Genomic DNA, 27,959 nt, shown 5'->3' with positions numbered 1-27,959 from the left:
AAACTGCTTATGTTTGCATGTCCTTGGTTACCCTGTACAGATTTAAGGTATACTTTTAGTCACCTGTATAAATTTAACACCTTAACACAATCTAAGTGTCCCATTTAATCAAAACCAATCATATGTCCTTTAAATCAAATTCTCCATTCCGCCCATTCTCCATGACGAAAATTTCTTTTAAATGATCTTACTATTACTCAGATTTGAAGAGCAGAAAATGTTCATATTTCTATTCATGAGCGTTTAACGGTCCAAAGAACTTATTGTTTAAGTCACAATGAGCCTTGTACGATCGTATTCTTTGACTGCTGTATTATTTCATACATAAAACACGATTATATTAATAATACTGATTGATTTGACTTTCTCAAGCATACGTTGAAGAAATTGCAACAACCAACACTGTTTAAAAGTGCACCAGGATATAAACTCGGTTATAACGTAATCAATTCCTCCGAGATACTTGTTGGGCTTTGCCGGATTCGATTAGATTATATTTTGAACAATTAATTCTAGTTGTTTCTTAAATGTGCGAAAAAGCAGTTCACAAAACGAAAATTTAAGTATTACTTCGCTGCCGTTTATTTAAACTTATCCATTGAAGTGTTACATTTATTTAATAGGACAAAACTAAAGCATCATTTACAAATTATGCCTGACTGCATGCATGTTGATTGTTTTATCTTTTACATGTTTGAACTCCTCCTTATACTTTTCTCTTTGAATAAAAAAGACAAAGCCTACATCTCAGATACAATTTGTTTCTCACATGGATATCATTTTTACTTCCTGTGTCTTCCCTGGTAGCACTTATATTTAAAACACTGCATACATAGGGGGTTACACCGGAAGCTCCTCCTTGGTATAATAGTGTATCTTATGTTTGAAAATGCAAATGGCTTTCCTTTATATCATACTTACGTTTATGGTTTTTGGCGTTTTCATCCATATTAGTTTTATATAAAATGAATAAAAAAAAGTCATGGGTGTTAATTGTAAATATCGATTGATCAATATCATATGACAAAAATGGATGACTAGTTTTCGATTATTAATGTCGATCGAAACACTTATCATCATATCATTCAAAGATGTCATAAAAAGAAGAGCTTATTGGTAAAAATTGTACATGATCACATTATATTTACATTTTCCAATGTCTTTGCCTGTGATAACACTACGTATCGATTTTGTACTATAAAACCCATAACATCAAATTGGGGCGCCAGCGGGGTTTGTTATTCATATTTTAATATGTAATCGTACGATAGCTTAAAATTATATAAATATAAGTAATAAAGAATCATTCTTTGAATATTATGAGGTGATAATTTCGGTCGGGGCGTGATAAAACCATCATAAAGCCTTTCGGGCTTTATTGGATTTGATCACACCCCGACCGAAATTATCACCTCATAATACTCAAAGAATGATTCCTTATACCTTAAATAAAATGCTTAATTAGACGGATTAAGTTCTATGCTTATATGTCTATGCCTGTAAAGTGTTCACAACAATCTAAACGGTTTTTTAAGTATTATAGTGCACGTTTCACTTAACTATACATTCATATATTGAGAAAGCACAATATTATACCTTAAAACAATAAAATCGTTTCCATGATTAAGATATCAATCTTCTGTAAAATCATTTTTAATAAATTCAATTAAATTATTTGAATTGGATGATGAAAAAAAGTTCAGCGGGGCATGCTTAAAAACTTAAATGACATGCCATTTATGCATTTATAAACTAAATTGTAAACATAAATTGTACATGTCGTACTGAAGAAAATGCAGTAATTTTCTTCTTTGGATGTTTCAAAGTACTGTTTCCTGTGGTAGTCTTTCCGCAAAACTTTGTCCCAAAAAACTTGATTCTATGAAACCTTCTTCATGTTTGTAGTTGTGCTGAAATGGGAATTATCTTTATCCAGAAACCTAGCCTCTGCCCCTCATCACTTTAGTTTGAGGACGATAATGTGTATCTGGTTTAAAAAATAAAAACCCACCAATGTTTTACGTACATCAATTTTCTTTGTATGTTGCTATTTTCATGGGAAAGTTAAACAAAGCCTATTTCTCTACGTATTAACACTAACACTTTTGATACATAATATCTAAATTAAAGAATACACTAATTAGTTTTTTCCTAAAGCATTAGCAGGTATGTTTCATTGTATATTGCCATACAGGCATACATGGCTTAAATGAAATAGTGATATCGATGTTGAGTCTGAAAACGTGAAAGCATTTATAGTTACACTTCTAGTAGCGTCCGCAGGTTAGGTAAGTTGCATCAATCTATGCATTTTCATACCAATTTACAAAGTTGGAAAAGAGTTGACTTCAAAGGGATGTAAAATGGTTTTCACAAGCTGATAAAAAAGATGTGAAGAATAATAGAGATGTCTGTATTTTAAACTTTTTAATGTCAAACTTCTTTCCGTTGAATTTTATATTATGTCACTAAAACTGATAAATGTAGAGCCCATATGTAAGTTAAAAACATTGTTAGGATGGTGAGCATACTGATGCACATGTAACGAGAGAAACATTTTTTTTTATCTGCAACAATCAGGACACCAAAAATATTATAATGAATTACACCGCGGAAAATTACAATTCAAATTTTCGAGAAAAAATGTACTTTAACACAGCCTTGACGTCCTTCCTTCTTCTTCTCGGATTGGCGGGAAATAGTGTGATTCTTTACTTCTATGCCTGCTGTATGCCTAGGACTGAAAACCAATATTTTATCCCTTACCTCGCTTTGGCAAATCTTTTAGCATGTATTTGCGGAAGCAGTTTTGCAATTATTAATAACTTTTACCGCCTGACGCTTCATTGGGATTTTTTATGTAAAGGCTTTTGTTTTTCAAACACTATACATTTAGTGTTTCTGCTGCCATGCTCCTTCTGATTGTCGTCAACAGATACCTTAAATAAATTTGTCGAACAAATGGGCACCAATTGACGGGACGGACCAGGAAAATTGTTCTTCTCTTTGTTTTAGCTATCTCGATTATAACTACACTACCAATGCTATTCTTAATGGGACGGCTTGACGGTTCTGTTGAATACAACAGCATAGAAATTAACGTCACTTCTTGTGGAGTAATAAAAGATCGGTTTGGTATATATGCAAAACTGTATTTCCTTTTGCAGTTCTCGTTAATTTTACTTGTCATGATTTTCACAGTGGCACTATACATTCCTATAGGCATAACAATTTATAATCGGTTCAATAGCATTCGAAATTCTAAACGAACGACGAAAGGACTTGCAATGACAACTTCGAAATTGTCAAAAGATGTTGCTGATGTTGATAAGTCAAGTGACACGAAGGCAACGAGCACTCCAAACTACACAGAGGCACATCAAAACGTCCTGGATTCATCAATCAGCAGAAAGAAGAGTACCTATAGACGGCGTGTACGTCACAATTTTACGTCAATGTTTGTGACGATTGTTATATTCTACATCATATTCTACCTTCCGACATTTGTACTGCTTATAGTTTCGAGCAAGAATCCCTCAAGGTTTTGGTCTACGTTGGACGATTTTTCACTTAACATTCTTGTCATTTTTCAAAGAGCTTTTATTGTACATTATATTGTTAACCCTTTTGTGCATGCTTATTTTGATCTTCATTTCCGGTCACTATTTAAAAAATCTTTAGGTATTTGTCAGTGACTTTAATTCAAAACATGAGGGTTAAATGACATAGTATGGAATATATGGAAATTTTGACTTTGAAATGGTAAATAAATCTGAATGTTTTTCTTATTTTGTTTCTGTCTTTATACTTAAAGTTAAAGCTTTTTTTAGCCACATCTGCTGCATCAAAGCTAATCACACTAGTTTATTCATGATTTTAGAAAATACAATTGCTGTATTAAGGATAATACTACACTGTCGAGGAGGAAGCACTATACAACAACCGAATGACAGTGTAGTCCATGTTCTTGATGTTGTGTACTTTCCATTGGGATACTTATAGCCAAGCAGGTCTTTTATGTACAATGTTGAATACATATACTACTTGTACAGGACATTCAACGGGAATTGTCGTTTTTGTGAATTTTTATAAGTTTATAACTTGTAAAGAACTAGCTAACTTGGATTTGAAAAATGTTATATAAGTAGCAACTGGTGTTATTTACCATCCGTAGAACAGTCTGAATGCAAGCATACAAAAAATGTATTTATTGTTTTTCATCATTTATTTTTATGTTCTACACAATAATACATACAAAGATTCTCTTGTGACAGGTCACGTGATTCATAATTGACGTTGAAAGTTTTATATTTGCCGAATTTTATTTTTTTTTATAAGTTTATAAAATAAAACGTATAAAGAACAACTGTGTGTTATTTAACATTTGTGTGACAGTTCGAAGGCAAGAATCTAGCAAAATAAATGTATTTGTTGGTTTTCCTTATTATTGTTAAGTTTTCAGTAAAAAAAAAATAGATAAACAAATTCTCATGTCATAGATCACGTGATTGACAGTTGACGTTAAAAGTTTTTAATATGGTAATCTCTTCTTCCCTGTTTCTTGCGTTTGAGTTATCTACGTACATCTAAAACAGAACAAAAAATAAAACATGAAAGTCACGAAAATAAATACAATTGATCATTGTAAATTTTAAAATTTAACTTTGAACATTAAACAATTAAAACTAATTTTATATCAGTTGAGCAGTGCACATTCATTCAAAGCATAAGTGAAAAAAAATTGAAATTTTAAACGTTCTTTAGTTTTGTGGGGAACTAGAGGGTTTTTAAGTGGAGTGAGCATTTTGTTTTATTGTGCAACATTGCGATATAATTTGTTTTTCTTGAAATGATGCAAAATAAACCCTTTCAAATCATTAGACTTTTCTTTTCTGTTATATTGGACTTGCGTCGACCGAATCGATATAAATTTTAGATAATGAACACTGATTTTTTTATGCTACTTTACTAGGTTCCGATGCTTAATATTAAACATTCAAATTATGCCGATATACCCACCTTGATATATGCGGAGTTTATTACATCTGCACTGTTCCAGTGGGTAGAGACAGAAGTCGCGTAGAATGTTGCGACATGTAAGCTCTCCACAACATTCGTCCCGGTCAGGCACACAGGTCTCCATATAACGAGAGCACTACAGAGAACAAAGTGTATTGTGCTATTATTATTTTCTTACATACTCGTCATGTTTTAACTTAAGGCGACTTTTGTCAAAAGCTTGTGTGGAGTTCCGTAAGCACAAAACCTTCACATTGTAAAGATGAATGCTGACATGATAATTACTTTAAAAATAAGTAAATATTTTGTAATTATTTTGTAGTCAAATTTGGCCGATAATAAGTCATAGTATACCACAATTAATAATATATTTATTATATAGTATAGAATGCAGTTGAAGAGTCATTGCAAAAAAAGGTCATTACATTTAATTTAATATGAAAATTTGATAATCAAAATGCGTTTATTCAAAATTTAATTGATCTTAAATTAAAATTACCATTTGATACTGGACGAATGTAAGGAAAAGATCGATCGATGGATGGATAGATAGATAGATAGATAGATAGATAGATAGATAGATAGATAGATAGATAGATAGATAGATATTAAGAGCACTTATTGAGTGGTCCTTGATTTTGGTTGATTAATATACCAGTGCTCACGCTCTACTTATATATACTTAAGAAATAAAGTACGAGTTTTCGTGAAAGTTGCAGAATAACTCTGAGGTCGATAAATGTTGTTTTGAAATATAAAAGCCGAGGCGTTAGCAACATTCACGATAACAAGAACTTTATTTCTATTCTACAAACAGCCCAGTATGTCTACAGATCGTTTTTCCAATAGGGAGACGATCTAGGTCATTAATTAATTTGGACGGCTGTTCCGTATACTCTAATCCCAACGATTTTGATAGTAATGTTTACATGTGCATCGCAGGCACGTAGTATCAGGGGGGGGGGGGGCAGAGGGGGCCTGCGCCCCCTCCCACAAATGAGAAGTGAAATTGAAGATACATACAACGGCAGCCCCCCCCCCCCCCCCCCCCCCCACACACACACACACGGATTAGGATTTTGAAGATTTTAGGAAACTTTAAATTTCCCTTTTTTTTTTTTTTGCTTGTCAAGATTTTTTGGATGAGTCTGCCCCCCTACTTACAAAAACGATGCTACGTGCCTGCATCGATCAAAAGATTCACATGCAGACGACAGAATTTTCTTTAGATTTTTAATGCTTCACTTATTCATAAAATATATCTTTAAATCATATTCCTAATATTTTAAGGGCAATTTAATACGATTATTACTACTACACAGTGAAAATGTGCTAAGAAGGCCCTAGGAACAGCCGCTTTGATCTCTTAAAAAGAATTGAGACAATACACATAGTTCTGACTGGAACTAATACGTGAAATTGACATGGTTTTAAAACATTTTACGGTTTGAAGTCGTACTTTTATGATCAGTGCGAGACAAATAGGAATTTTTGATCTGATAATTTACTGATGACGTTCGTGGTATATTGGAGAATAATGTCCGCGGCATTTCTTTGATCTCGGCATATTTTGTAGTATATATATTTAAACCTATGTTATACCATGTAACATATCTTAGTGCAGTTTACGCTTTATAAACAGCGAAGCGGTTTATATTTTAAATACAATATTAATCCAGATATTTCATTTTATTAATATCTCAATTTAAGTCCTTGCGAGTTTCGATTCCATGACTATCAGATTTGTACCTGACTGTCAAACCCTCTGATGCACGGTGTTATATACTAAAATCGTGAACGAAGTTTAATTTGATTCATATTTTGAAAAGAAAGTGAATCACAATGTATAAATCATATCCGTCATGGTGAACAAAATATCTATAGTATACATGGGGGAGCATTTTAATTTGTGTATGATGTAAAGGCTGCTTCTAAGCCCAATAAGAAAAAGGTTTAAATGTAGGAAATATAACGAGCCCACAAGCCAATCATAGCTACGCTTTTCAACAGCCTCAAAAGTACATGTACATAGTATATTTAGGAGTTCCCTATTCCATGGCACTCAGTTCAAAAACATCGGGTTGAAATTTGAGCAAAATTTCTATAAGTTCAAAGATTGAATTTTAAATATAGCACCCAAGAGACAACCAAGGCAGTCTTAAAAAATAAACAGATAGGAAACAACTCTATTTAAAACAAAAAATGATAATAACAATAATCTTCCGGTGATATTTTTACATGTTTTCCTGCGCACTGTCAGAATTCGGAATGCTCCTAGAATTTGTGTATATTTGTTTTTACAGGGGTTTCCTGAAGGCTGACGAATACCAAATTAAAATGAACTGATATTATATCAAAGATGAAGACATATCACACCATAGCATAGCATTATCATAATAATGATAATAAAATACTACCAACTTACAATATTTAAAGTAAATCAAAAAGGAACGAACAATTACCTTAGGAATTTGCACTGTTTCTCGTATGTCTCTGTCAGGTAGCTTTAGATAGTAAGGCAGGCCACTGGATGACCTTCCTGAAATCAACGCAAAACCATTGGCCATGGCGAGAAAACACCAGAAGAAAAGTAATGTTTTCAGCTCCATTATCTGAAGAAAACAAAAATAATTATCAAACTTTCTTACGACCGTAATGATACATGTAAAAATTGAGGCAATGTGTTACGGATTTTAAGTCTGGAAAGGGAGAGGACAAAAGTACGCAATGGGCAAAGCTTGTATTCATTCAGTCTCAATATCAAACATCTTTAAAATAGCTTTCGTGACTGATTGGTTATTATCTGGGCACTGAAGGAATGCTAGAAAGAAAATGGCGTCATGATCAGCGTCTTATTCTTAGCATATTTTTAGCACAGATATGATAACGTTTGTAGCTTAACTTCTATGTACAGTTTTTAATACAAGAGTTGTTTGTGATACACTTATGCTTCCTCCCTTGGAAACATCCATCACAAAAATGAACGGAAACTGCAAAAATTGGAATTTTTCTAAGTCCAAGGGGCATAACTGTCAAAAATTGTTGCTCGATTGTAACCAAAATCGAACTTGACATAGACATTATTATGATAAATCTGTATATCAAATTTAATTTCAATATGTGAAACCTCCCCAAAGAAAATGAGCGGAAACTGCAAATAAGTGGAATTTGTCTACGTCCGAGAGGCATAACTCATAAATTAATCGATCGTACTAAAATTCAAACTTGGTCTAGTTATTATCATTATAAATCTGTATACCAAATTTCATTTCAATACATGCAACCGCTACGAAGAAAATAAACGGAAACTGCAAATAAGTAGAATTTTACTAAGTCCAAGGGGCATAACTCTGTCGAAAATTGCTCGATCGTACCTAAAATCAAAATTGACCTAGATATTATTATAAAAAATATGTATACCAAATTTCATCTCAATACATGCAACTTCTGCGAAGAAAATGAACAGAAACCATTGGTGGACCGACTGACAGACAGACAGCAGCAAAGCAATATGCCCTGCCTTCTTCGAAAGGGGACTAAAAATATACATAATCATCAAAACCATTTTGCCTTGCTATCTGAAAAACAAAAAACTCATAGGCCTTCATGGTTACCTGAATACCACAGCCCTTAAATGGAGCTATCAGGGTATCCAATATTTTATTTCAAGCTTTTTTTTGGAATCCTTAATCAGAGACTACTCTTAATATTACTCTCACTTATATCATTTGATGTTTTCAAACATTAAATCATTAGGGGGATGTCGCATTACATCGGATCACATGTATTTATACCCTTCTTCCAGGGGCACACAAAAGGCATATAGTTAATTGCTACAAGCATACATTACACAGAAAATTGAAAGATTTTAAGATGAAAAATGATATACGACAAACGACAGACGACAATAGGTTACTGATCCGACAAACTCAATCTAAATGACCTGAAACAAATACATTATCACAAAATGGTTATTTTGTTACAACCCCCCCCCCCCGCACTTTTTATAAAAGCTTTAACCCTACCCCAATAGGCAATAATATTCACAAATTAAGAAATGGACATCATATACATTAAATCAATGCATTTTGATTATTTCAAACGTCTGTGAAAGAACAGAAAAAATATTGTATAATTATTTAAACTATATTGCGATGTTGTTAAGCCCTGTAACCTTGACGTAAGGGTCACTGACATAATAACAATGCATTTAGTTATCTTTGAATATAATTATATATAGGAGTAGAGAAAATGATTTTCAACGATTTAACCAATTTCACTTAATGGACATTTTGGCCACCACGATAGGGCTTGAACCCCTGACCCATGGTCCATTGATTCCACTGGTTCATTGACATTATAATCATGCATTTCGGTGGGTTTTTTTTACTTATCTAGAATATTGGAATAAAGACAATTTTCTAAGATTGAATACATTTTCACTATATGGTTATATTATTTGGCCCTGTTCTATGGTCATAACCTCTGATTTAGGGGCAATGTATTTCACAATTTAGATAAACTCCATGGACATCATAATATGACAAGAATTTAGTTTTTCTCAAATATTTATGGGAGTAAAAAATAAGAGTTTTAAGATTAAATACATTTTTATCAATGAACACATCCTAAAGCTTGAACCCATAACTGCCGATTTTCACAATTTTGGTAGAGGGCTTTAATATTAGAATTTTTAGCATATTTGATCCCGCCATTGAGGCCTTGGGGTGGTAAAGTAATATATTTTACAATTTAGATTTAGATGTTATAACTAAAAATGGTAACAATTGGCATTGTAGTTTTTTAAAAAGAAATTAAAATCGTAAAATTTACAACGGACGACGCACAACACACGACGACGGACGACGACTAATTGCAATAGGTCACCTGAGTGACCCAGGTGAACTAGAATGAAATGAAAAAATATGAATAAGAGACTTATTAAAATTTGTTGGCGGTGAAAAAAGTACTAATAAACATCATTTGATAGATTAACGTGGAAGTGCGCAATTTTTTTAAATTACATACTTAATGCTTAATGCTTTTTACTGTCATTGATCAATTCAATGCATTTGAAATGCTTCGAACTGTAAATTCGATTTATATCAGGAATATTAGGTATTTGTACATGTATATATCAAATTTGTTTTGTTATTTCTACTGTCTATAAAATAAAATGAGCAATGATAATTTTTACACAAAGTATAGACTTCTCTTGGTTTCAATGTGTGACAATTATAATAATTGTGCACAGAGAGAGAGAGAGAGAGAGAGAGAGAGAGAGAGAGAGAGAGAGAGAGAGAGAGAGAGAGAGAGAGAGAGAGAGATTATGAAATGATTACAAAAGCCGTTTTATCATCTTCTTGCATTGAAGAGAAGCAATTTTTGAACATTTAAAGAAAATAAACTAAAAGACCTTTAATAAGATTTAGATTTTTGGTAACCTTATTCTTGAATCAAAGTACTGAAGTCCTGATGGGAGTGGATTTTATTTATTACTATTTATTTTAAAATCAACAATATGTTATTTTGCATGGCAAGTTGTTTCTAATCTTTAGTTGAATTACGCACAATTTTATCATATGAATTCTCAGACTGTTCCGACAAGAATTTTGAGAAATCCCATATGAATCATGTTTTGTGATAGGTAAAGATAGAATTAATTCCATCAAATATTTCTGAAAAAATGTATGGATCCAAGCAATATTGAACTCTAGTCTCGTTTAACCCGACGCTCAGCTGTCGTCGTTAATCTCCGACAAGCAAGAGAGACTCTCTTTTTGTCGCAGATTTACGGAGACTGCCGAGCGTCGGGTTGAACGAGACTTTATGGAATACATACAACTACAAAAAATATCTAAATTGTTCGTATAATTTTAAATCTGACTATTTTCAAGGTATTAATAATAAAAATAATAAGTTCCTTGAAAGGCAATGCTTCAGCATACATTACATCGAATTCATCAATTATTTTCAAGAACAAAGTCTTGACAGTGGCGATGATTTGTGCTTAGGTAAAAACACTGTTTCACTTCCGGTTTGCAAGAGTAACTGCATAGATGAGTTGATTAAATTCAACTCTCAAAAATCATGAATGGCACGTATTTTTATGTGAATATTTGTCAAAAGTCAAATTTGTCAACAAGTAACCTCTGACAGTTTTGCAAATTGTTCTTCAAAGAATATATACGCATCAAAACTTACATTGTGCAGTAAGAGTAAGTTGCTATGCAATAATAACCAAAATAGAATAATCGAAGCGCAATTAATGGTATATAAAACAATATGTTATCAATGAAAGTATATTAAATATTTCATTTTCAAACAATGAATTGAATGAAATCTTGATTTGTGTGTATTTTTGTATATAGGCGATTCTTTTCTTTGAAGATAATATAGATCCTTGAAAAGTATGTTTATAATCTTGAAATGTTCTACAAAAAATTAGAAAAAGTGCATAAGCAATGTTTCTTTAAAGACAAACACAAAACATCAAACGCTGACAAAAACCGGGAAGGTTTACAATAAGATTACTAAATTGAAACAAATATATATGAGTTTTACGTCATACATTTTATTACAAAAGCACCATTAACATTGTTTGCGTCAGACGACCATCACCTGAAAGACGCATTTGAGTATTAACAGGTGACCTTGAACGTTACTTAAAACAAGCACAATTATTTTCTGATTACTTCTATTGATAAGAAGCATCCACATGTTAAAACAAAACTGTTACAAGCAGTCATGGAATATGTTGTTGCAATAGTTTATCTGACAAAAAGCATTTACGTAATTGTTTTGGCGCCAAGTATTTTGGCAGTTAATTCATTTTTTATACAAAGAAAGTGTTTTTTTATGATACCATTCTTAAGAAACAGCTTGGTTTTATATCTAAAGTTAAACTTAAGCATTCCAAAGCTAAGAGTCGGCACGAAGCATCGTCTTATAAACGTCCGAATCTTCTCACCTGTTTGCAGCACCTAAATAACAAAGCCGAACAATGAAGTTGGTTTTTATTTTAACGATAAGTGTTGGTTTTATTTTAGAGAAAGCAGATTCTTCGCGTCTTACCGACAACAACAAGACAACAACATTACAGGAAAACAAAACACCGGATTGTTACGAAATAAGCTTTCTACGACAGATGATTAACCAAGAGACCGTTATCCGCCTCGCTTTGGTCAAGAATGTCCATGCTCTGGTTAATGACATCAGCATTTTGAAAGAAAGTTTTGCGGCAAGTGAAACAAAAATATCAGAACTACAGCGGACGGTTGATGCATTAAATATTCAGGTTAGTTCTCTTCAGCAGGAAAATGGCCAGCTTAAGAAAAGTAGCCTAACCAGTCAGGCCAAGAGTATGGAGCTGGAAACGAAATTTCAAAATGTTAGTGACAACGTTAGTACTCTGCACGGACAGCTGAACGTCATTCAAAAAGAATCGGACGACAAAAGACAGGTAATGTTTAACAAAACAAATGCTGCTCTCGATGATATCAAAATAGAAGTGCGATACCTCTCGGTCACCTTGTTGGATTTCAAGGAACGCACGGAAATTGAAAATGAATCGAGAGACAAGATATACTCTGAACTTGAACGCCATTCGAACACATTGATTAAAAGTTCGAAAGTTCAAAATTCTTTAAGAAAGAAGTTTGGTAATCTTAAATCATTTGTACAGAATCTACAGGACTCCCAAACAGAGATAACAGGTATTTACAGAAATAACAGGTATTTACATGCATCTATCTTTTAAAAATTTATCTCAAGGATATTTAAGTAGACCGCCAAATTTAATTAAAAATTCTTTCTTTGTTTCAATTGTTTTAATTTTATTTATTCTAATGTTGATAATAATATAATAAATACAACTCCAAAGATTTTCAATTCCAATGTCAATGCCTTGATAAAAAAATCAAAGATTGTTTTCGTTTCGTTCCTCCTGCGAAGTGAAATCAGTGCGTCGTCATTGAATCAGCGGGCTCGAAATAAAAAACAATACAAATGACCTCCTCCATGCTTTTTACAATGCATGTACATGTAGTGTTGTTGAAACCTCTGGTTTCACAAATTATCATTGGTCATTTATTTTACATCATATAAAAGACAAACTTGTTATAGTAAATAAATCTATACTTGCATGTTTCAATGTTTCAATACAAAGTCATGTATTACATTACACTGTATAATTGTGTTTCTAGAAAACCTCAACAGAACAGTTGCCAAGTTTGATACACAGTTCACACTGTCTGAACAAACACAGCAGAAGTTCTCATCCGCTTTAGCGTCTTTGGAAACGGCTCAAACAAAGTTGTCAAAATCAATTGATGGTGAGATATACAGTAAACCACGCTTATAACGAAGTGCCAGGGACGGGCGACTTCCTTATAAACGTAATTCGTTCTATCCGTCAAGTTTACAACCTGTAATAAAGTCTCAGGAAATAAAAGCCACTTCGCCCTAAGCGTCAATTCATTATAAGCGTGTTCACTATAACTTGTTTTACTGTATTTACTGCTTTAAAAAATTCATCTCAAGGATATTTAAGGTGACCGCCAAAGTTAATTGAAAATTCTTTCTTTGTTTCAATTGTTTTTATTTTGTTTATTCTAATGTTGATAATTATATAATAAATAAAACTCCAAAGATGTTCAATTCCAATGTCAATGCCTTGATAATAAAATCAAAGATTGTTTTCGTTTCGTTCCTCCTGCGAAGCGAAATCAATGCGTCGTCATTGAATCAGCGGGCTTGAAATAAAAAGCAACACAAATGACATTCCTCCATGCTTTTTACAATGCATGTACATGTAGTGTTGTTGAAACCTCTGGTTTCACAAATTATCATTGGTCATTTATTTTACATCATATAAAAGACAAACTTGTTATAGTAAATAAATCTATACTTGCATGTTTCAATGTTTCAATACAAAATCATGTATTATATTACACTGTATAATTGTGTTTCTAGAAAACCTCAACAGAACAGTTGCCAAGTTTGATGTACAGTTCACACTGTCTGAACATACACAGCAGAAGTTCTCATCCGCTTTAGCGTCTTTGGAAACGGCTCAAACAAAGTTGTCAAAATCAATCGATGGTGAGATATACAGCAAAACACGCTTATAACGAATTCGAAGTGTCAGGGACGGGCGACTTCCTTATAAACGTAATTCGTTCTATCCGTCAAGTTTACAACCTGTAATAAAGTCTCAGGGAATAAACGCCACTTCGCTCTAAGATTCAATTCATTATAAGCGTGTTCGCTATAACCTTGTTTTATTGTATTTACTTTTAAATAAGTCTTTATTTACATTATTTTTCTGTGTTTTTGTCTGTGATAATACTACGAATTGATTTTGTAATGTATAAACACTATGCCAGATAAGCATGTCAATGCCTAAGTGGCATTTTTGCACCCGCTTTAGATGCATTTTCGTAAAAATCCATATATACGAAATAAAAGACCATTGTGTAGAGAGTAATTATAACTTTTGTTTTCAGAGTGATTTACTATACATGTAAGATATTTACCTTTATAAATTTATTTCCCATCGGAAACTAAAAATTCCCGTTGAAGAAATAAATATAAATATTGAAAATTCAATAAAAACACCATAGGAATTATATTTCCTATAGGAGAAAATAATTCGTGCAGGAATTTGATTCAGACAGATAGTTTTCCTATAGGCAATTAAGGTTTTCCATCGGATTTCAAAATCCTATCGAAGTTTTGTTCAAATCCTTACGGCTATTAAAATTTAGAATTCAATAGAGAGTCTTTCATTCAGGTAGGAAATTACAAATAGCCGATAGGAAATTTGTTTTCCCAAGGGAAAAATATTTTCCTGAAGGAGTTTATTTCTTAAGGTGGTATTTTTCAATCATACCTCTTTTTAAGGTGGTATGGGACGTATGTCGATATTAATGTACATTATAATAAAACTACTTTCGAATTTTTAAAGTTCACAATATTTAACCAAAAATTAGGTTTTGAAATTTTTTTGGAAAGTCACAGTAAAGGTAAACATTTTAAAATCTATTTCGGGCTTCAAACTCATGACTTACGGATTCGCAGTAAAACCTCTAACCCACCGGGCTACGCTGTTAGGTGACGATTTTGGAAACAAAACTATTTATAAAATCACACTTGATTTTATTGTTGTTTTTATTGTCGATAAATAGTATGTCACAATATGGAAACGTCCCATACCACCTTAAAGGTTAAATATCTCACCTGAAAGTTGAGATACATTAATAACAAATGTGGTTATAAACTCCTTAAGCAATGGCCAATTATCTATCAACTGTTCTTTACTTATTAAGTTATCCAGACTTCTCGAACTTTTTTATGTTTAGATGTTATATTAGATTTGCAAACAAATCTCCGCGTAAAATATCAGAAATTAAAGCACCAGAAAACATTCTCTACAATCTTGATTTACAGCATTGGGTATAATAAAAAAAAATATGAATTGGAACGTGAACTCACTTTAACGTTGTTGCAAACTAAATGATATTACGATGAATACATGTGTGCTTAAAGACAGCAAAGCTAATGTGATTTTAGTAATATTCATGGGCAGCAATTTACGTTGAATTAATGGAAAATTACACCCTCAATGATACATACTTAATGCGTATTTTGATTTACAAATCAATAAAATGTGTTATTAGAATATTGCATTTCAATGAACATTTAATTTTGTGAATCAACTTAACAACGAAATCAAAGAAAATCGGTATTAAACGAATATTGCTGACATAACAGAATATAAAGCAAATTGTTTATTGTAGATAAGAGTAGCCACCATGCGTTTACAGCGGGTATAATATCAGGTAACGATGGTTGGACAGGAGACACCCTAGTGTTCCCCGTAGTAATCTACAGTGAAGGAAAAGGTTACAACCCCAGTACTGGTATCTTTACAGCGCCCACAGCGGGGACATATGTGTTCTATATCTCTGTTCAGTCTGCCTATCAAAAACACATCTTTTTAGACATAGTTTTGAATGGATCCAGTAAGGTCAGGGCCTTCGCTTGGTACGACAGTGGGAACAGCGTTAGAATTTACCAGACCGGAACCAACCTGGTTATCTTACATCTACAGACCGGTGACAGAGTGTGGGTCAAACGGTACAGTGGTACCGGTTACCTTAGTCATGTTATTTCCTCTACAACGTTCTCTGGATTTAAACTTAACTAGGTTTGATAATTACCGTTAATAAAGCAAAAAAAAAACTTGTTTGAATATTTTCAAATCAAAAACTTGAACATCACAATTATTGTTCAATTTAAAGACTTTAACATTCAAGTATTTTGTTTTTGTTATTATTATAATACTGAGTGTACATGTATTTATATAATTTTCATACAGCATTTTGAATATATGTAAAAATTAGAAATTAACAAAAGTTTTTCTTGTGTAAGACGTGATGTGTATATGGCTATGAATAACAAAAGATCAGTTTGATAACATTTTTGTTCTTTAAATCAAATCATTGAAATTCGAGAATTCTGAGATTGCGTACCATTATGCCCAGGTAAAATTTATTCGCCCGACACTGGTATTGGACGACACGGAGCAGGCAGTGACATTCATTTCTTAGAACACCGATATCTTCAAAAGTTTAAATATTCATTCGCCGGTGAATCGTCGCTCGATTATCGAATGTGATGGTGGTATGGGACATATGTCGATATCAATGTGGATTAAACTACATTATAATTAGAATACTTTAACAGGTTTAGAATTTTTAAATTTTACAAATATAACAACAAATAGCTTGGAGAGGTAAAAACTGTAAAACACCAGCGGGATCGAACTCATAACTTACAGATTTGTTGTAAATCCTCTGACCCATCGCGCTACGCTGTTAGGTGACAATATTGAAAAAGAAACTACTTGTATAATTATACTTCATTTTATTGTTTATTTTGATAAACAATACGTCACAACATCGAAATGCCCCTTACCCTTACATTTTGATTTTTACGGTCGGCAGATTAGTAAACAATTTCGCAATAGCTGAGCATTGTGACAACGCACTTTGAAAAAATTACGCACTTAGAAATAAAAAGTGCGTTAAATTTTGGACAAAATCAACGCACTTTAAACATTTTTTTTCAAAGTGCGTTAAATTTTGGACCAAATTAACCCACTCAAAAAAAAAATTTTCAAAGTGTGTTCTGAAGGTACATCAACATATTTTAGTGTCGACACTCTTAACGCACTTTGAAAAAATATTTTTATATCACAAATTCTGGAACTGAATTTCTAATTTGTTGATAATATGATGATTTGTTAACACTCGTGAATCTAATTTAATGTTATATAGAACTTGGATGGTGGTGGGGTGGTGGTTAACCAAAGATACAGGGCAAATTACAGTGCATCATTTAAATGATTACAAGAAGAATGTCCCCTACCCTCATTTTCATTCCAAAACATATGATATTCAGCAAATCTGGGTAAACATTTAAGATCGGAAAATGAAATATGCAGTGTTATTGAAAAAACGAGCTGGCCGAACAATACTTTCTCCATTGGTATGTTAAAGAATCTATGGGTTTCAACAGTACCCCTCTTTTCGTATTCTCTTCAATAAAAGGATATTAACATTAACGAACATTAAATTATTATAAACTTAAAAACAAGCATTAGGATGCGGGTTAATTTTCTCGCACTGATCTTTTAAAGATCATATTGTTTTTGATAAGCATAACCAAGGTATCCTTTTTTCACATTATATTTGGAATAAACCAGTTGAAATATATTATACATTGATCTTCATTATTCATATATATATAAATCATATTCGTTTGGGCATAGCCCAGTATACTAGATAAGAGGTAAATTTGCTGCATACTCAAAAAAAAAAAAGGAAAATGCAGTTGATAAGTGATGAAGTTTATGACATATTGGATAATTCAAACTTCCCGAATTTTTTCTTCTGTGTAAATTATTGTCTTATGAGAAAAGAAAAAAAATTCTCATCTAGAAACTATTTATCAAGTTAGCTGAGAATGCAATGAGTTCTTTTTTTAAGTATATCACATTAAGCTAAACAAGGTTAAAACAATCATTATTGTTTATAAAACTATCAACTATTTCCAATAAACCATGAACATTTTTTTCAAAGTGCGTTAGTATCGACGATATCAACACACTTTGAAAAAAATATTTCAGTTCGTCGCTATTTATTCAATTCTCATCTATTTTCGCATAGTATACAAAGTATTTATATAGCTTAAGCATCCTATGCCGAAATTGAGCACGGCATTTATGTTTACAACAAAAAGTTTGCGAGCGGGTTTCGAACTCTTGCCACTACAAGCATTACGTCTTAAAGCCCAACGCGTTGCCGTTACGCAGCCGATGATATATAAGTCGATATTTATATATATATAACGAAGAAACATACGATTGATAAAGAATGTACAAGCACAAAACTCAATGAGATTTCGTCTGCTAAACAGTTCGAGTTTTCTCGGTAAGGTGAAACGTCTCTCGTTTCTTAAAAAGAACATAAACCTTTGACGAGTTTTTATTGTACAGCAACCTGTTGATTAAATATTCAATCAATTTGAAATCAATTGAATAATTTGACAGAACAAACGCTAGATTTTCCGGTAATTATTTTTTGAGATAAGACAACACTCAAACGTCACAGCTACTTATAGCAAAGCACGTCAGTATATACAACACTCGGCATTATAATAACATTTAATAGTGTTGTGTTGTGCATGTACTATGCCTCCGGCTCGTGCACCATGTATCAAACCCTGACTACTATTTAAGTATAGTACATGCTCAACACAACACTATTATATAATTAATCGATTCAGAAATTTAAACCAATGTTTTAGAAATCTGCTTCTTTGGTTTACGATGGCTACGCGGGGGTGTTAAGGAAGCATATGGGCAATTTAGCGTCTTATTTTGACTGTTATATTCAAAATCGTGAAAATAAATAATAATTTTGAATAAAAATCAAAGACTTAGGATTATCCTTTAAAATAGATGTCAGTGCTATAAAATCGGGTAGTACATAACTGCCACATTGGTGCATTATCACGTGACAACTATAAATAGCTTACGTATATTCCTTAACATAAAATGAGATAGAACAACACTACCCCGCGGTTTCAAAAATAAAATAAACATACCAAGTGAAAGCAAAACATCTCAGTTTAATCAAAACCGCTGCTAGAATCCCATGTTTTTCCTTATTAAAAAGTTATTTATCCGGTTCTCGTAAAACCTTCCCAACTTTTATATAGTTTGCACGGAAAACGGCAAATTGCATCAAAACAACACACAACATGGGATTCTAGCAGCACTTTTCAATTTAAGCATTGATCAAACTAACGATACGCATAAAATTTCAAGTTCAATGTATACGGGGTAGTGTTGTTCTAGTCGGATTTTTATATCGTAAACAACGACAGAGGAAAGCCTGGCTGAGAAATAAAAGCAAATTTACATACCTTTTAGCGAATGATTGATAAAACTAACAACTCCCCCAGTATTCTTATGTTCAATTCTCAATAAATCACACCACAATACTTTATGAGAGTTCTTAGATTAGTTATATTTTGAATATGTTTACAATGCTTTCCGATCAAATTCACACGACATTCAACTTTTAGTCGTGACGTCATCAATGTGTAAATCTACGTAATACAAACTTATTTCTGGAAAAAAATTGTCTTCAGTATTTTTCAGTTGTTTTTTATCTACGTTTCGTTGCTTAGATATTTGAATATGTGCATAATAACTAAGATTTGTGATTTCACGGAATTAAATGTAACTCAGATTCCATATGCTTCCTTAACAACCCCGCGTACAGCTAAAACGATAGATATTTAAAAGATAAGCTTGTTTATGCACACTTGCACAATGCCAGAGCATATGAATACCAATGACTATTCCCCTGTGCTTATTTAACATGCCTCCCCCCCCCCCCCCCCCCCCACACACACACACACACACACACATCCACTGAAAACAAACAACACTAAACATTGATATTGCTTCAATTAACGATAACTAACTGGAAAAATTGGGTAATCCACCAATAAATTTCCTATTATCTGACATGCTTTCAGTTTGTTTTCTTCCTCTACTTCCGGTTTTGACAAATGAATTCGTTTCTTTTATTATTTTCTTTAATTAGATAGAATAATTGAATAACCCACAAGAATTGTGCAAAGCCTTAAGTTTCTTTATCAAGTTTCCGGAAGTTTCCGGTGTCGAAGTATATTACATTTCTAAGTACATTGTATGCTGTCTATACATGCATTTATTCACTTGTCGTGAGTCCAACCACAGGGGCATCGTATCCGCTCTACACTATATGATATATGTATGCTTTATATATATGTCATATAGTGTAGAGCGGATACGATGCCCCTGTGGTTCAAACCAATAATATTTAAATTTGAAATTCCGGTAAAGCAACGATTTCATTTAAATGCACCATTTTTGGTAAAATGTATTGCTGTTTCATGATAACATACAGCAATAATTATTTTAATGTTTTTTTCATTATCAGAACATTCAGTGAAAAATATAATTATAATAAAAGGAACATTTTTGATTAAAAAAACATATTTGAATACATTTATGCACTGTTTATACCAAGATTAGAAACTTACCTCACTAAGAAAGTAGTAGACTGAGAAGCAGGCTTGGAATACCCAGCGCTTTATGTATTGGTAGAGAAGGAGCTTAATGGATTTATACAGGAAACATCGATTATAACATAACGCAAGCTTTCAGTAAAAAGCTCATTGAAATATAACGAAATTTCATGAAAATTATTAGTGACAAACTTATTTGTATGTAAAAAAAAAAAAACAAGTCTAAATATCTCGAGATAACAGAATGCGTAGGGAAAAGTTGTAGTTTTTTTTAAAAATTGCACAATTATTTGTCTTAAATTAATAGAAGAAGTTCAAAGGTATGCGTGGTTTTTCCTGGCTAAGGTTTCATTTAAAGAGGCCGAACGGTCAACAAATTGACCACCAAATTTGCCTTACAATTTTAAAATATGTTACATTTTACCATAACTATTAATAGGAAAAGAAAAAAATCTAAAATAATTTAGTTTTAAAGAATATTTCCATACAGTTTTACACGTAGCTTGCCGTCTAAAGGAGGTAAATAAAGCCTAAAAAATGGCCTCGACCAACTAGCCGTCTTAATTCTAGTGCAGATATACATGTACCGTTATGTGAAGCATCCGAGGTAATTTACCGACATAATATCCGCCTTTCTTGTTTACTGGAACTAGAACGGACTTTCGACGAAACTACTCATAAGTGCGGGAAAAAGGAAATATACACGTATAATTTAAATTCACATCTGTATTTATCTCGTAAATTCTCTGTCTACCTTGTTCTTACGATATTTTTAATCTGATATCATGAATATTCTTGTATTCCATCGTTCTCGATTTGTTGCCTCTATTGATATAGTCTAATAATATTTTTTTTCGTTACTCAAAATAGAATAACGTGATCAATTTTAGGCGGAATTATTCAAATTGTTATCATTTTTTCCCGATTGGTCCCATCGTTAGACATGGCTTACTTCAATTAAATTTTCTGACCTAATAAACACAAGGTATGGTACACTCATTTAAACATAAAAATGTTTCTTTGATGATTCTTCTGGGATATGAAGGTGATTTCATTGCAGAAATAATACATAAATTCAGTTTGGTTCACTATCCTTTTCATAGATTTCCTCTTCACTGAACTTGAGACTGTATGTCAAGAATCCACAGGCAACATACATGTAGCCATCTCTTACCAAAAAGATACATGTATGTGTATTCTCGGTCAAGACTTACTCTCTCAGTTTTTAATAAAATTGGTACAAACAGCTAGCTCATCGAATTTGTATGCTTTAAACAGAATTCTTCATATGAACATACACTGTATATGAAAATTAAGTAAAACCGCTACATCAAACAATTATAGATATTTGGTTTTATTGAAACACGCGTGAAAAGTTTGATTTCACAACACCAAATGGTGTTTGATTTGACGGTTTCTATATATGTACATGTAGAGTGTAAAAACAGAAATGTCTACTAGATATAAAGAATCATTACATATACACTTTTATTCGTTAAACTGACCGACTTTTTAGAGTTGCCCCTTTGTAAAAATAAAAAAAAATATGCTGCAATGTATCTGTTCAATATTAATGCTTCTAAAGCGCGGTGACAAAACAACTACCCTGTTTCTATCTTTATCCCAGATCAACATGTCATATTCGGTTTTTCATTAATAAAAAAGACATTACTTCGTATACTTTCAGGACTTAATGCAGTGAACATTTTTAAAATTAATATTTAAGTAAGATGGGGATTACTTTTATCCCGATTAATCTATTTTATTGCATCCTCTATCTTCATATCCTTTTAAGCACTCAAACAAGAGTTGGGCCATTATTTGATTATACTGATGGCTATGGAATCCGGATAGGACCAGTAGTTCACTATCACTATCAAGGTTTGGGTCGATAGTGCGATGGCGCGATAATGCGATGGCGATGGCACGATGTTGCGATGATGATGAAGCGATATTGCGATAGCACGATGACAATGATGCAATGGCGCGACAATGCGATGACGATGGTGCCATGGCACGACGAAGCAATAATACGATAGCGATGACGTATTGGTGCGATATCGATGACGCAATGTTTTATATGGTTATCGTTTCATCGCACTATCGACTGTATTGCGCATGTGCAATTGAAAAGAAAATTAGCCACAGACAGTGAATGAATGAACGGATTATATATCAGAAATCTACTTTACCCTCTAAAAATAATTAGAAACTATAAAATAACCACGCCCTTCTTGCCAGACATAAATATTTAGAAGAGTTAAGATAACATAGCAAGCAAAGAAAATGACCAGACATGGTTTTTAAACGGTGAGGGCGAGAATTCACATAAACTGAAGCAAATTCTCTCTCTCTCTCTCTCTCTCTCTCTCTCTCTCTCTCTCTCTCTCTCTCTCTCTCTCTCTCTCTCTCTCTCTCTCTCTCTCCGAGATTGACATAGTATGATGATACGATAGTGAACGAAACTAAGTGCCCCTATCCGGATTGCATAGATAGTAGAATGGAAATTATCAATATTTAATTTTTTCACATTTACAAAACGTGATGCAAATGTTACATCAAAACAATCGATTTGGTATTGTCACAAATTTTATTACACCTACAAATGATTATTTATGCATATGTGTATTGGTTTATCTTTTACTTTGGTACGGAAAAAAGATAGAAATACATTGTATCAAGAGAGATATCACTAAAAGCGCCAACAAAAAAAAAATCAAAACTTCTGTTTAAAGGACGTTGGATCCTGCGATCAAAAGTTTTTTTCTGAAGTTTTTTTTAAGTCTACACATATAGCTAAACAAAAATTCTAAACACAATTTTGGGGTCTATATGCTTCATTTGGTGCTACTGTTTTTTTAATATGACCTTTCTGCACTGAAAGTGCAGATTGCACATAAATCGCTTTTTCTTCTATAATTTAAAATCGGAGTGAACCATGGCATCAAATACAAATTTATACTATTTAAAATAAAAAAATTAAAATTATCATAAAGAAAAATGTCATAATTTCTTCACCTAATTGATATTTTGACCTTTTTGCACTAATAAAACGCTATTCTTTAAGTAATACAAGGTATCTCCAGTGAAACCAAAGTGAATAATATTTATTCATAAGAGATAGAGAATGAGAGAGAGAATAGGAAAGAGAGATTTCTATTATCAATAAGTTGATAATAATGTTTTCAAATAATTTTATGTATCTTACAGAATAAGACTTTGAACTGAACACTGAATCATTTTAGCGGGCTTTTGATCTTCGTTAGATCATGTTGATGTATTTTGTATATTACCTTGATAACAGTGTGAATATTTTCCCTAACTGATGATTTGTATTAAACATTTTTTCAATGAATAATAGTTGTTCTCACTTCTACTTCCTGTTCTATTGCACTTTCAGTAAGACATGACTAATTACGATTTTATGGTTTCAATTTGATTTTTTTAAATATATCAAACCATTTCTATAACTACTGCAAACTTAGCACACGCGAAAATTAAGTGTCTTCAAGTTTACCATATGAACATATTGGACTATTGATAGTACTGCATCAATAACTCAAAAGTATATGAGCAAACCCTGTATTAGAACCATTTTAACAAGGCCTTGGACTTTCAGTAGGACGTTACTATCTATTTTTTGCGTCAAAACAAGTTCAAAATGACACTGGTTTCAAGCGAAATATGCACCGATTGCGTAGTTTTAACTCAAAAGCCAGATAAATCTTGTTATGGGCCGCCAGAAGGCGGTCCGTTATTTGATACACATTTAGATATTGCAACTGCGTTTCTGCGGGATAGTTTTTTTTTAAAGAATTAATGTTATGCTTATTTTAATGAATTGAAATTAAATTTGCATATAAAAATATGTTTTATGCCTTTAAAGAACATCACATATTTTTTATTTTACTAGTAAATGTAGGTAGGTCGTAGGCTGTCGTGTTAAGCGCGTTTTTATCGAGACTATAATCTATTCGGAAAATTTTGGAGTTTTTCATTCTTTTCAAATTGGTATACAGGACATATTAAAGACCTAAAATGCTAAAGACCTGAATGACATGAAATTTTTTGAATTCCCAGGTTTTGCGCCAAATAAAATGACTTTGCGTGTATATTATATTATATTTCTATGTGAAATGTGGTGGGAAAATATCAGGAAATGACATCCATATCAATTACTTATGCAAAAATATGAAAGACCTGAAAATTTGAGTTGACCTGAAAATTTGACTCAAATGATGATTCATACAACAGTTTTATTTTTGCAGCCTATTTGACGCTTGCGTCAATATGATTTCTTGTCGATTTCAGAGAGCCATGGCTGGGTGACCGACACTGAAATAGACAGGCCTACGTCACATTGCTGTTTAACACAACTACCCAAAGTCCAAGCTCTTGTTAAAATGGTTCTCAATATATACAGATATATGTCACCATAAATAAAAACATATAAAGTAACAAGAAACAGAATGAAATGCCAGTCCCACATAAAGAGTTAAAATCATGTAACATCATGTAAAATCATGGTATTACTTACATAAGTTAAATAAAGAAAAACAAATTGAATGTAAACTACATTAAGAAAAGAGAATTAAAAAAAATAAGAAAGCGTCTTCTAAAATAAAAATAAAGAATTGAAGTATCGCTTCTTTGGATGTTGATGACAATCATAAGAAATGGTTTATCTATTTTCAATACGTATAGGCAAAACGTTGACATTTATCACATTTGTAAAACCACAATACAGAGCAACATGAATCAAAAAGAAAAGCAATTATCAGGAAATCAAGAAAGTTGGATATTTTCCGACACTGCCATCTTTGATTCCTCATTTATCATTAAAGAACTATTGCTTTGGGTCCTTTGCTCCGGAATTCAAAGACATCTTAGCAAGCCCCAAAAGCGACAATCAGAATGAGAATTGGATGAATTAAATACAATGTATTTTCACTGCGACCACTGCTTTATCTGATACACATAGAGTAAATGAATACATTTTTACATGTAACCACTTGATCATGGCGCGCGGTATGATAATTTGTCTGCACAACCTGGTGTGTGAAAGGACCGACTATATCCAAAAAATAAGCATTGGATGGTTATTTTTTCAAAAGCTTAATGATATCAAATTGGTATAATGTTAAGAAATAAACAGCAAGTTAAAAAAAGGTTCATCGGAATAAAAATATATGTATATGAACTTGGTTGGTCAGGTACGTGATCAAATGCTGTGTATATACTGTGTATGTACGTTCTCATTCTGAATTTGTTCATACATCAGCTGAGTGTCTGTCTACATCTTAAACCAATCGCAACTTCTCGGGCCTTTCATGCAGCCTGCCGGAAAGGCCCGAGAAGTTGCGATTGCATCTTAAACGAAACAATTCCATTTCAGTCACTTCCATTCTGAAGCACAATAGCCGGAGTCCGTTGTTTATTATAAAGGATCATTTCTGTCAGAAATCATCGACAAACTGGTTAGAACTGGATCATGTAGATTTCAATCTATAGAGCTATGGATTACAACCAATTTTCGTAAGAAAAAAAGGGAATTATACTTACTAGTAGTTGATGTAAATATTGACCATTGGACATCACAGATTTCCTACTCAAACATAAGGGGACAATTACATCGAATGTAAATATTTTGAATTTAACACATTCGATTGCAAGATGACAATCCAGACACGTAGCATCGTTTTTATTAAAGTGGGCGGGGGGGGGGGGGGGGAGGGAGGAGGCAGACTCATCCAAAAAATCTTGACAAACAACAAAAAAGTGTTAGTTGAATATTCATAAATCACATTTCTGTTAATCAGATATTTACATATTTCCCTATTTCTTAAATACTTGACATGAATTCGAAGTCAATGTGTGATTTTTGTTTTAATTAGCTGTGCGCATTGTACTATAGCCCATGTCACCATATATGCAGACGGAGCTTACAACGATAAATCATACGAACAGCCATGTCATTATGACCATAACAGCAACATTTCGTTGAAATATTTAAATTATTTATATCTTAAATATTAAGATTAATTTACAAAAGAAAACAAGGTGCGTGTAAACAATTTATTATCACTCAGTGTACAATTACCCTGGTGTTGACAAAACTCAGACAAATAAATTGACGTTGTCGATTTTGGGGTATTTTGTTTACATAATATTCGAGTGAACTTATCTTTCCTTTTTGGGGCAACGCGGTGCTACCGGGTTTTAAGCAGGTAAATCTGTGACTGGCGAGTGTTTCCGTAGACTTGTTCTAGGTGAGACGTGTGACGGTCGCGGTATTCCCCCGGTGGAAAACAATATGTCTGGGAGCCATCCAATTCTGTGCTTGACACTGCTACTGAATTATGTAACATGTGCAAGTTCTTACAACCTCGTCCTTCTCCATACCAACGATGTCCATGCACACATCGAAGAGATGAACAAATACGCCAGTGGGTGCAAGGCCAGCGACAGGGACAAGAGGGAATGTTACGGAGGGGTGGCGCGGAGGGTGACCAAGATCAATGAGATCCGGGGCATGGATCCTAACCACACCCTCCTGCTGGATGCTGGGGATCAGTTCCAGGGGACACTCTGGTTCAATATATATAACGGACAGGAAGCGGCCAGGTTTATGAATGAAATGAAATACGACGCCATGGTAGGTTTTGATTTATTTTTTATTTGAGAAGAGACGTCCCTTTGTGTTCTGATAAAAGGCATATTTGTTGTCGTTATTTAAAACCATTTAACAAAATCATATGTGGAAAAATTACTTTTGTCAATTATACAATACTCGATTCTATTTTAAGCCGGGGGAGAAAAACATTTTAAAAATCGCCATTTGTGTGTACGCTGTATACTGATGCGTTAAAATAATGAATCAATAATAAATTTCTTTATGCTATAACGAGTGAGAAAGAAAATTTTAGTCGACAATAATGACCAAGTGATAGTCGAGTACTCGAGTTTTTGTTGACATCCATTGTATACACATTTAAAGAAAAACAACTGTCCGTGTTCCACTAGAAAAAATGTGTGTCTAATAGAAGTTTTTGTCCGTAAATGTCTTATTTTCATTATGTCCCCCCCTTTCATCAACATCTTCGGATACTACAATAACACTGTACGATTGTTGTACATACGTGTAATATACCCGAGTCGAATCTATTACTGAGATATTACTAGTATTTCAATTACACCATCAATATAATGATATTTGAGGTACATGTAACATATCTGTAATTGTGGATACTGCACAAATTATTGAAAATAATCGAAAATTTTCTACATATAAA

General features: G+C 32.8%; 2 protein-coding genes across 5 annotated transcripts in view; both read left to right on the top strand.

The window, feature by feature from the left end:
* Positions 1–18,916, top strand: part of LOC117691263 (myosin-11) — a 120,163-nt gene extending 101,247 nt beyond the window's left edge. For 3 of the 4 annotated variants that reach the window (XM_034476945.2, XM_034476943.2, XM_034476944.2), the window contains 3 exons: positions 13,224–13,352; positions 13,993–14,121; positions 15,819–18,916. In XM_034476945.2, the coding sequence (XP_034332836.1) occupies positions 13,224–13,352; positions 13,993–14,121; positions 15,819–16,228 (668 nt within the window). In that variant the 3' untranslated portion in view covers positions 16,229–18,916. The remainder of the gene's footprint in view (positions 1–13,223; positions 13,353–13,992; positions 14,122–15,818) is intronic. The other variant, XM_034476946.2, reaches the window with a different exon arrangement.
* Positions 18,917–26,847: 7,931 nt separating this feature from the next.
* The window catches only part of LOC105343050 (snake venom 5'-nucleotidase), a 34,772-nt gene continuing 33,660 nt past the window's right edge, over positions 26,848–27,959 (top strand). Inside the window, exon 1 of the mRNA XM_034476940.2 lies at positions 26,848–27,322. Within this exon, the coding sequence (XP_034332831.1) occupies positions 26,981–27,322 (342 nt within the window). The 5' untranslated portion in view covers positions 26,848–26,980. The remainder of the gene's footprint in view (positions 27,323–27,959) is intronic.

This window comes from Magallana gigas, chromosome 9 (assembly GCF_963853765.1).
Source record: "Magallana gigas chromosome 9, xbMagGiga1.1, whole genome shotgun sequence".
NCBI classification, from domain to species: domain Eukaryota; kingdom Metazoa; phylum Mollusca; class Bivalvia; order Ostreida; family Ostreidae; genus Magallana; species Magallana gigas.
The sequence above is the reverse complement of the archived record's forward strand: the minus strand, read 5'-3'. Positions and strand labels throughout refer to the sequence as shown.